Source organism: Acanthaster planci, linkage group LG05 (assembly GCF_054643075.1).
Source record: "Acanthaster planci isolate LZ-2023a linkage group LG05, COTS_SCS, whole genome shotgun sequence".
Lineage (NCBI taxonomy): Eukaryota > Metazoa > Echinodermata > Asteroidea > Valvatida > Acanthasteridae > Acanthaster > Acanthaster planci.
The window spans coordinates 23,019,248-23,030,410 of record NC_141781.1 but is presented as its reverse complement, the minus strand read 5'-3'; the positions used below and the strand labels follow the sequence as shown (position 1 = coordinate 23,030,410).

The 11,163-nt window shown below is 39.5% G+C and overlaps 2 protein-coding genes across 5 annotated transcripts; both read left to right on the top strand.

Moving 5' to 3' along the window:
• The first annotated feature begins 387 nt into the window (after window positions 1–387).
• LOC110990366 (uncharacterized) lies at window positions 388–4,350 on the top strand. 3 transcript variants are annotated; one of them, XM_022255338.2, is made up of 6 exons: window positions 388–1,196; window positions 1,954–2,129; window positions 2,215–2,325; window positions 2,613–2,777; window positions 2,905–3,103; window positions 3,344–4,350. In XM_022255338.2, the coding sequence occupies exons 1-6, from the start codon at window positions 752–754 to the stop codon at window positions 3,730–3,732; spliced, it is 1,485 nt and encodes a 494-aa protein (XP_022111030.2). In that variant the 5' UTR covers window positions 388–751; the 3' UTR covers window positions 3,733–4,350. The 3 variants fall into 3 exon arrangements, with proteins under 3 accessions (XP_022111030.2, XP_022111029.2, XP_022111028.2); XM_022255336.2 differs by having other exon boundaries at window positions 389–1,427; XM_022255337.2 differs by lacking the exon at window positions 2,215–2,325 and having other exon boundaries at window positions 388–1,427.
• A 1,519-nt stretch (window positions 4,351–5,869) lies between these two features.
• LOC147799264 (2-oxo-4-hydroxy-4-carboxy-5-ureidoimidazoline decarboxylase-like) lies at window positions 5,870–10,734 on the top strand. Of its 2 annotated transcripts, none has more exons than XM_087137306.1 (2): window positions 5,870–6,008; window positions 9,216–10,734. In XM_087137306.1, the coding sequence occupies exons 1-2, from the start codon at window positions 5,954–5,956 to the stop codon at window positions 9,572–9,574; spliced, it is 414 nt and encodes a 137-aa protein (XP_086993432.1). In that variant the 5' UTR covers window positions 5,870–5,953; the 3' UTR covers window positions 9,575–10,734. The 2 variants fall into 2 exon arrangements, with proteins under 2 accessions (XP_086993432.1, XP_086993431.1); XM_087137305.1 differs by lacking the exon at window positions 5,870–6,008 and adding an exon at window positions 6,119–6,388.
• Window positions 10,735–11,163: the final 429 nt, after the last annotated feature.

Genomic DNA, 11,163 nt, shown 5'->3' with positions numbered 1-11,163 from the left:
CTGGACCCTTTACTAGTTGGGACGGACCCAACTGTAGTTGGGAAGTTCCCAACTATAGTTGGGACTGAGGTTAAGTTGGGTAATAACAATTGTTATTGACACGGCCGTGTCGATGATGATCGATGTCACGCAGTAGGTGATTCCATAATTGTAAGGCTCACTGAAATTCTAGATAAAAGTACCCCTATCTGAGACGGTAATTTTTATTTTTTTACCTTTTAATTAACAGGCATATATTACTTTTGAATAATAGTTACTGTGTATCTAAATGACTTATTATGGAATTCAGAAGCAAAATCGGGCAGAAAGAAAGTAACTGTCACCCCCACCATTTCGATTGGACGAAGCTGTAACCCATGACCCCTCTAAAACGATTTCGACTTCGTAGCATGTGTACCACTGATGATAGTGTGTCCCGTGTATGTATATGTACATGTACATGTACATGTATATGTACACGTACATGTGCACACTGTACGCACACACAATGCCCAAGCAAAAGTGTGCATTAGTATTAGGCCTAACTGAACTCCGAGGTCATTGCCTAGTAGAAGTTGTTTTATTTCAAACAAATCCAATCCATGTGGCAATTCGATCCAGCGCATTCCTGCGGTAATCTATCGTGCCGGTCCGTGTGTTGAAGTTGGAAAGACTGCTCATTTCACTGTCATTAAATAGTGGTACCGTAACGTAAGTAAAGTAGCTGATGGAATGTGCTGTTGTCAGCTATCACTCAGTTTGACTTAGGACGATGTCCTCATCATCATCAGGAGGGAACATACAGCAAGTCGCTGCACGTGTTGCCCATGAGTTAATAGAGATGAAAGCGCAGTCATCAGTCACTGATGAATACTTAAGAGAATCAGCTACTCAAGCTCAGTTTCTTCAACTTGAAGTTGAACAAGCTCACCATCAGGATAATCAAACATCCGAAGTCATCCGACTTGTTGAAGATTACACCAGCCCTGCAGTGCATGCTCTCCATAATATTATAGGATGCAACTCAAAGAATCTTTTCCAGGACCACTGCAATGAAGAGTTTACTGAGGAAAGCTTCAGTCAACTTCATCCTCCCGTTATTGAAGCAAGGGATATCGATAGCAACAGTTCCCATGACAACCAAGATTATACCTCCAGCTCCTCTGGCATTTTATCAAGGGTGTTTGCCATTCAAAACCAGTCAACAGAATCTTCAGGTGATAATCCAGAAATTATCAGAAAGAAACCTCCACAAATTGATGAACCGATACCAACTCAGGAAGCTCAACGAGACAGATCACAAATAGATGTAAATGTGTCATCAGATGTGCCCACTGTTTCCTATGTCAGGACACTTCTTGAAGCAAATGAAGCACTTCATAATTTTGAAAATCAAACAGGAACAAAATACAGTGCTTATAAGAGCACTGCTGGGTTTGGAAATACAGGTAAATGTAAAAGACATCTAAAGTTGAGATGAGCAAAGGGCTATATACCACTGCCTTTGATCAGTGACATCCTCAAGATTTATTTTAAAAGTTGATTTTGGCAAGCCTTGCAAATCAACTTTGGTACATACATGTGTGCCCCTGTGGCCACTCATGTGCACATCCACAAATCACCCACAAATAAAAAAGCAGAAATGTGAAAGTACATTTGGTATTTTAAAATGGGTGAAAAGTTTTCATAAGATAATTATCACCACTGATTACCTCAAGTGTGACTTCTCTGAAGTTCGGAACTTTGAATGTCAATTCCTTCAAGCTCTGTACTGTCCTCATGTCTGAGTACAATCTAAATTTCTACTTAAATATGGAAATATGGCATTAAAAACCCAACTGATGCAGTTTCTGCTCATTTGATAATCAGAATGCAGTATGATACACTAAAGACCAGCCACACACTGGGTCAGTGTAAACCTTGTTTCCTTCCCTGCAGTAATTGATGCCTTCAATATTTTTTCCCATGTATCAGAGTATAAGGTTGACAGACCCCACAAGATCTACTTTGAAGAGAGATCAGCAGATCTCAGTGGTTTGGGCATACCTTATGATGGTATCCCATTCATCAATGTTGGCAAGAAAGTTATGGATTGTCAATATGGAATGGACAGATGTGTAGCAGCCAAGAGAAAATACATGGAACGTCAAGTAAGTGGAAATAGTCTACAAACATGTACATGTAGACGAATGTGTACAACTAAAATCCATTGTGATTTTTTTTTTTGTTTCAAAGTTGAAGGATTTCTCAAGACAAAGGCGACCTCTTGCTCAAGAACGAACGAAAAAAATCAAATGCAGAGCACAGATCCGAATGAAAGAAATCCTAAAATATCCAGAATATAAGGTAAATGTATACATTTTTATTAAAATTGTCTGTGTAAAAAAAATCTAATCCAATACAATTATTGGCAATTTTTTTTGCTTACAGGTAGGAGCACATGTTCACTGATTGGATGGAAACCAACAGGTGTAAATCACAATATTCAAGACTGAGACACCACTACATGTATATCACAGGATTTTCCTCTGAATAAGCCAGGGAATAAATGTACATGTGTACCAAGAGTTGTGAAAAAATCTAGATGTCTGCCTTGCATTTATTTTTGTATTTTGCTTGTTTAATGTCCACAGGTTCCATTGAATTCAAGGTCTAGAAAGGAGAGAGTTCGCTTATCTAAAGAGCTTCGAGAAGCACTCAAGAATGGTATGGTGAAAGGCGAAAAAAGGATCTACATACAGTGGCCTGGACTAGCCGATCATACAGGGCATTCGCTAGGACAACAGGCAGTCAAACAGGTTTATCACTTTCATATTTTCTTCCTTATTGTGAGTTTGATGCAAGCAAATGACACCTGAAATTTAACAAGTAACTTTATAAGAATGCTCAACTTTTGACAAAAACACTATTTCATTTTCTTTTTAGGTGAAGCCATGTCTGTCTGGAAAGCAAGCCATAAAAGAAGTGAATGCTCTATCATGGGATTCATTCATTCAACGTTTTGGTAGTGTTGTTGAGCATGGACAAATTGTAGCTTCGGCAGCCTGGTCCAAACGCCCATTTGCAAACATCACAACCCTGCATTCAGCATTCTGTGAATTCTTGGACTCGCTGTCTCATTCAGGTTAGGTTGTGTTCATACCATTCATTCAAGCACAAGACACTATTAAAACCATAGATAAAGAAGATTTCTGGCCTGAGGAAGTAGATCTGGAACTTTGCTGATAATGAATAGTTTAATATTTGGAAGAAGCAAACTGTTTTTTTTTTTTATAATAGAAATTAAATAACTGGCTGACCATATTAGTCTTGTGTATTTTTGTATAATTAGAGCATAATGAGTTTTTTTACCATGCATAAACAGGCAGTGAAGCCCTATTCCGATGCTATCCTGACCTTCAAATCAACTCCTCAGCCTGTAAACCCATCTCAGAGGGCGCTGCTTATAAGTTTCAACTTAGTCAGCTACAGACCTTCAGCCCAGAAGAATCTGCCTTGCTGGCCGAGTTAAACGTGAAGTACCGAGACAACTTTCACTTCTCATATATCATCTGTGGGCGAGAAACAAGCAAGGAAGAGTTGTTTACTAGTCTCCATACACGAACTCAGAACTCAAGGGATGTGGAGGTAGTCACTGCTATGGAAGAGATCAAAAAGATTGCCTGGTATCGCATTCTTGATCAAGTAAGGACCATCAAACCTTTCACAACGCAACATGCATCGACAAAGCTGGGGCAAGCGATGGAAAGATGAACATTCTTGTATTTGTGATTGAATTTTGTTTAATGAACAAAGAATTTAACTTGAAATGACTTGTGACCCTGCATATTTGGTCAGAATATTCAACTGGTGCTCTTATGACTAAGATTTCTAGCATTATAGACTGCATGTTGACTTACACATGTATATTCATGACTATTGATTTATGGATTAAAGTGATTTTAAATGTATTTGATTTTGTTTGCGAACAAGTTATCACGAAAACGAGAGAGAAAACAAAGAATCGAAAAGGTATCATTTTTTGGCTGTGTGTGTGTGAACAATTTGAGAAGTAATCGATATGCTCTGATAGGGTTGCTGGCGGTATTGGCCAGAACAAGGTCCATGAATTTCAAATCCCAGAGTGTCTGATAGAGCCTGTCTTGCCAACTAGTGACATAAAGGGGATACCTTCCCCTTAGGTATTGCCTGTCTTGTTCCAGCCTTCCTTTTAAGTGCTACGAACACCCCAAAAAGTGCACCCCCCCATCTAGAAAGCATCTAGGCTAGTGTACTTGTCGAAAGGTGATTCTGATTTAATGATAGAGATTGCAAATTGACTCCCATTACAACGCCTGTGGAAAAGCAATAAAGTTCAACTTGATGAATGCATCTTTGAGGTCAGTGGGTTTTGTTTTCAGCAGGTTACCATGTTGAAAAGAAGTTTGAATTTCAAAAAAAGTAAAGCGAGGCCATCACACATCCAAATGCATCCATTTGTTATTTCCTTTTTTGGGCTGATAAAGGTAGAAGAGGGATGATGAATTGAAGGAATTATACATTTTTGCGATATTCTGCAAAAGTTAGGAACTTCACACCATTTTGTATTAGTATCTCGGGGCCACAACACAACCGTTGGCGCTGGTGGTTAGTGAGATCAGTGGTTCGTCGTGATAGCGCCCTCTTGCTGGTTCAGCGGTAACTGTACTTGCGGGGCCCAGTGTTGGTCACATTTGGTGCATTATGTGCAGCAGTAGTATGCGACTAGCCCCAGACTGGGGGCCAGTCTACTAGACTCCCTCGCCTCCGTATCAAAGGTCCCACCCGGACCCTGGCCCTACGCGGCGCTATACGATCTTTGGGTCCCACGCTGAGCGGTTCTTTCAAAAAGTCGAGACTCGGCAAAACTGCCTTCTATGAAACTTCTTTTAAGTGTATGGATCACTCACCCCATCAATACTCTGTCGTATTACTTTGGGCGGTTTCCAATTGTAGAAGTCCGTGAAATTTTGGATTCGATTTGGGCCATTTGTTTACTCAGTACATACAGCGATTGAACTCCCGATCGCTGACCGACTCGCCAAACACAGTATCGGGATCTCGTTGGTCTGGGCGTAGATCATCCGCCGCAGAGCAAGACATTGCCAATGAAGGTTGATGAATGATGAAGATGAACTGAACTTCAATGCAAACGACGTTTGGGATCGAGTGTGAACTCGTGCGGGTCCATAGCGTGGCGGGGGGGGGTACGAGTGTAGCGCACACCATTCGCTATGATCCGTAATCCCACGATGATGACACGCACCCGCCGGTTCTTGTTTTCATGTTTTCTACACATTCGATGCACTCACGCCTGTACATAAGGCTTCATTACGAGTGATACACAGTCGCTGAAAAAAACAGTAATTTGGATCACTGTCTCTGGGTACAGTCCACTAATTCAAGCCCAAAACGGTGTACTTGAAAATCAGCACTGTTCAGGGTCCAATAACAAGCACGCCAACATCCCTGAAATTTCTGAAAGACAAATCAAATTCTTGTCTGGTTGCTAATCTTTCAATTTCTTTTCAATTTTTTGTGGGTTAACGAATAACATTTTTAATTATTCCCATAAATCACCCCCCGAAAAGTCTGATTGCAGCCACTTTTCAATTGGCAACATTCCCTGACTTTCTTGGGCACTTAGGACCATTTTTCAACCGTAGTTTTTAGCCATTCTGCTCTCATATGAAAACTACAAGACCCAGGGAGTTGATCCTGGCAAGGATTTACACAATCTCACAATTCATAAGTTATTGGGCCAAACAATCTCCTTGTTCAAAAGATACTGCGAGGGCACTTTTAATCAGGCTAATGAGCTGTGGTGCGTCTGCACCGCTGCTCTAACGCTGTCTGGTCCCCAGACAAAACAGATCCAGACTGTGTTTGGCATCGGTTAGCGATCAGGAGTTAATCGCTGTAGTAAACAAATGGCCTAAATCGAAACCAAAATTTCATGGACTTCTACAAATTGAAAATCGCCCAAAGTAGTACATCAGAGTATTGTCGAGGTGAGTGATCCATACACGCAAAAAGGGTTTCATAGAAGGTATTTTCGCTGAGTCTCCACTTTTTGAATGAACCGCTGTGGGGCCAGGATACGGTGGGAGTCCAGTAGACTGGCCCCCAGTCCGGCTTTAAGTGCGGCGTGCGGAATAATTTTGTGAAGTAATTTCTATCTCCACGTTCGACTCGACCAATATCGTTTAATTTTGTGTGGTTATGGACAAAATCAACAGTCTTTCCTGGGAAACTTTTATTCAGCGTTTTGGTAACGTCATCGAACATGGACCGATTGTTGCTGGTGCCATTTGGGGACAGCGACCGTTTACGAACGCAGCGGAGATGCATCGAGCTATGTGTGATTTTTTGGACAAACTCCCTTACATAGGTAAAACGGTAACCTGGCATACCTGGGCGGGCATGTCAAACTTGCTAGAGCAACTTGTAACACATAGTGCTTATGTAGATGGGTGGATGAATTCGTCCCGATGAAAAAATGATGAAACGTGAAGCTTGATTTTCCATGCTGGGACTTACTTCCAGAACTGTAACTAGCTTTATTCGAACGTTTTAAAATTAAGAGTAGGCCCAGGCCTATACTAAGGTTTGTATTAATAAACCTAGTTGTAGATAGCCATGTACGTATATACAACTCCCATAAACACATTTTGGCTGTATTGATGGTGCCAAGTTATTCCACCAGAACTTTGGGGTCCAACATCCACCCCACTCCAAATAAAAGCTGAGCTATGATTGGTCATTGGAAAGGAAGCCAAAAAAATTTAAAATGAGTCCAGAAACATTTCCAATAGAAATCAAATTTTATTAAGTACAGCCCCAAAAAAGCCACTAAACAAAGCCATCATTTCCCCACAAAAATGAAAAAGTCCACTAATGTTTTCCCAGAGCAGTGAGAATTAGTCGAAGGCCCCCCTCCAAAAAAACTAGAATTTAGAGTTAAGTAAAGTAATGTTAATTAGGAAGTCAAGTTTGTAAACGGTCACCAGTCGGATTGTTTGACATCCATCACATAGACTGATGGCACAATTGCCCGCGACAAGCGGTGGTGAGGTTTTCTTGTGTTATGTAGGTATGCCACAGCACTATCAATTTAGTACTCGGCTTCATTTTCGGGTTGTTTGCCGGTCTGATTTTAGTGCTCCAGCACAGCCGTGTTGGTATTTCCCCATGTCTAAAAATATGGGAAATTGTGTAGAAACCCCTTTTCTTTGAGGTTTTCTAGTCTTGACACGAATTTTATTTTATTTTTTCCAGCAAATATTTTCAGAGAACCAGTTGAAATTCACTCTTCTCAGCCTTGTCAAATATCACATCAGAACGGTCGTCAAAACCTTTGATGATTTTATCAAAGATGACATGACACTTTCTCATTTCTATGGTTGTTTGATTATTTTCGGTTGATTTGTGGAATTTGAGGAAATTTTATCAATTCCCACATTGTTTTTTTTTTGGCCCACAGGATATGTATGCAATTTCAGCTTTATGTCTACATGGTACAATTTGGGCTGCAATTATGAAAAAGAAATTATCATTTTTATTGCTTCTGATTAAATTTAATGGATTTTCTAAGCTTATTTACTGCAGATTTTTAATTAGAAAGGACAGTGTAACAATCTTGACTTCTTAACTTGTCACAAGATGTTTTTAGTCGTGCTAATTTATGAGTCTCAGTAGCTGAACTTCAAGCAATCGTCCTGGCCCAAGTACATGGACAATGCAGACTTGGAAGAAGTGTTCGTCGACAAACAGAAGTCAGTCATGAATGCGAGTGTCTTTTGTTTTCAAAACTTCGCCTTATGCAAAGTTTCTCACAGTCAAACACAGTCAAAATTCACCGCAGCAAAATGATTCACAAAACAAGAATTTTCTCAAGACGAAAACACTTCACAGGCTCAAAGCATCGAAACTGGTCTCATCAGACCTTAGCTCTCTGCTTGCAAAATTTTGCGAAGTTTCGACTCGATTTCTCAACACGCTTTTGGGGTTTTTATACTCTACAAATCTACTATATTAACGCAGTTACTGAATATCAGTCATAAGTAACATACAGTATGCAGTAAAATTCCATCACCCTGCTCTAAGTTAATGACTAATTCCTTTGACCAGTCAGAATAAAACCAAATGATGTAAACCCATGACTAATATCAGTTTCTTATAAAAGTTCCTCCCCTTCATTTCAAAGAAATATTATTCCATGAAAAAAGGAAAGTTGTGGGTTCATTGGCCTCAGCCCCCACATTCCAAGTAACTAGCCAAATTTTATCATTGGGTCAACTGGCCTTGATGAACATCAGGTGTTTGACTCATTGACCACTACACTTTTCACTACAATTTCAGCATTGTTACAGACAGTTTCAACTACGATGTTTGAAGATGGGAAAAAAATAGTATCACTGCACTTTTATTGGGTAAATGAAGCTGTATGCTAATTATGGGTCATGTGACCCAAATACCACTTCCTGATTGGCTAAGAGTCTATCTTTAGTTCTTCTCAGCTGACTTGTTTTTCTGATTTCCAATGGGCATGGATTTCAAGAGAATTGTAAAGCCATAATGTTTATGTATTTATTTATTTTATTTTGGTAAAGATTTTAAATACTTTTTCTCTTTTTTAATCTTTTCTTTCCAAAGTGGTTTCTTTTTACTATTTCTGTCATGCTTTTTAAAATCTAAAAGGATTTTTTTGCCAGTACAAGACAAAATGGCCTCAACTCACGTCTCTTTTTCGCTACAACTCATTTTTTGTCAGAGGAGGGTCATCGTAGTAACATTGGAAAGCTTTTTTCAAGACCTTTCCAACGGTGTACATTGCAGTGGCATTCAACAACTTCGAATTTTTTTTACCGCACACATGTACATGTACCTACTTTATGGTTGCCAGTCCAGACATACCAGATGTCCAAAAGTTCAACTGTTTCAGTGTTAATAACAAACTCGATTTGGGACAAAATGGGACTGATGAGTATACTGAGACACCGCGGCCATAGTGACAACTAGAACTGTGGGACAACAACTCAACGGCATGCTTTATTGTGATTTTTTGCATGTGCATGAGCTTGTTAAACATCTTGATATGATTTGATGAGATCCAGTTCTGTTTGCTTCAATTGCAGTTACATTGTCACTTCAAAGCGTTAATAGTGTGACCATTTCCTACTGTACCCCATCATTTGCTAATGTCTATTTTTGACCAGGAAAAGAAGCCATCCTTCGTTGTCATCCGGACCTGGCTGGAAATTTGGCTCAAGCAGACCAACTCACAACTGAGTCCAAGAAAGAACAGAGTAGTGCTGGACTTCTAAATCTGACCAGAGAGGAAGCTAACACCATCGCTGAATTGAATGACTTGTACAAATCCAAGTTCCAGTTTCCTTTTGTTATTTGTGCCAGGGAAAACAAAATAGAATCCATCATTGCGGGGTTAAAGGTCAGAATACATAATGCTACAGATGTAGAATTAGAGAACGGTGTGAATGAAGTTAAGAAGATTGCTTGGCATCGAATGCGTGACCTAATTGAAACAGAGTCAGACCCAATGACGGCAAAATATTGATTTCAGAACAAAGTGGACTCAGTCTATGTATTCTGCACACAAGTACCCCTCATTGGGGACAAAGATTGATGTTAAGCCAACATATGTAAATACCATTGTTACCACGAGCTTGACATGTATAATGCACCTCACAATTACAAGGTTGTTGAGGCTATTTTTCCAATTTCATATTTCTACAATCATATTAAAGTGAAAAAATGAATATAACATTTAATTTTTCAAGCTCAATTTGCCACAATCATAAAGTGAAACAGTAATATTAATCAGAAAGTAATGAATATCGAGTTCGGTGATTGGACCGTGTACTTGTTCCACAGTACATTGTAGGTATAAGTGCTTGCAATGAGCTGCACCGTTAGGTTTATAATTTGTGTAGTTTCCTGTCAGTGTGATATGATTCAAGACATGTAGCATTTCCTTTGATCCACTGATTTCCTCATTTTTTATTTCACACATTCCATTGAAAATGAAAAATCACAGTGCAAAGTTTTGTAAAAACAATTTCCTCATTGTTTTGTTAAAGTCCAAGTTGCATGCCTGTCTTTCTTTCCGTGATGGTCAAATTAAACCTAGTACATGATGTGCATAGAACCATACTATCCACTATTAATATCAGATGCACCCTGCAAATATTTGCAAATCTCTCTCTGAAGTACATGTATGTACCCACCCCCCAAATATTGAGATTGCAGCTACCCAATTTATGTCAGACCTGGAATCTCAGAAGACTTGACAAACTGAATACCAGGCTGTGAGGTAGTATTGCGCAAGTAGTTAAAACCTACAGAGAAAGGATTTAATTTGGAATGAAATAGTCACACTTGTTTTGTTGATCATTTTGCACCAATTCAGTGTTGCCTGTACCAGGTGCATGCATGTTTAGCAAAAGTAATGCTTTTATTACACTGTCTGAATTTTCTTTTGTCACATACACTTTGCCCTTTACATGGTTAGTCTGTCTGCTGTTTTATTGTCCTTGATCATGATCAGATCGATCAGTTGATTTGTTGGGTCCAACCAATGTGTACCGTACACAAGAAGGGCATGCTGAAAACGATATACAGTGTAGCTTGAAATTTGTTCCTGTATGTGAACCATTTTTACCGTTATTATGAAAGAACAGTATAATTTGAAATAAAAATGGCTTTGGAAGAAAATAATTTCAGGCAGTGTTCATTTTGAGTTTTTACTTCTGAATATGACAAAAAGAGTCACGAGTAATAGTCGGCTTGTAGTTTTGATATGTTGAGAACCAAATGGGAATGGCATTGTTACGCCCCAACTATAGCATAAGTCCCAACTATAGTTGGGACAGTCCCAACTGTAGTACTGCAGTTGGGCTGGGCCAACTATTGTTGACCAATACCTGTGGGAAATGTCTCAACATTATCCAAGTCAATGTGTCTTACACTTGACACAATTCATAAAAAATGTGGCACTTAGCCCTATGACCAATGACATGACATTTGTGACTTTGGCATATGCTGGGCACATCATGCACACAGGGCCTGTGCTGTAGTTGGGCCGGCCCAACTGTAGCACTCTAGTTGGGACGGGCCCAACTATAGTTGGGACTGATGCCATAGTTG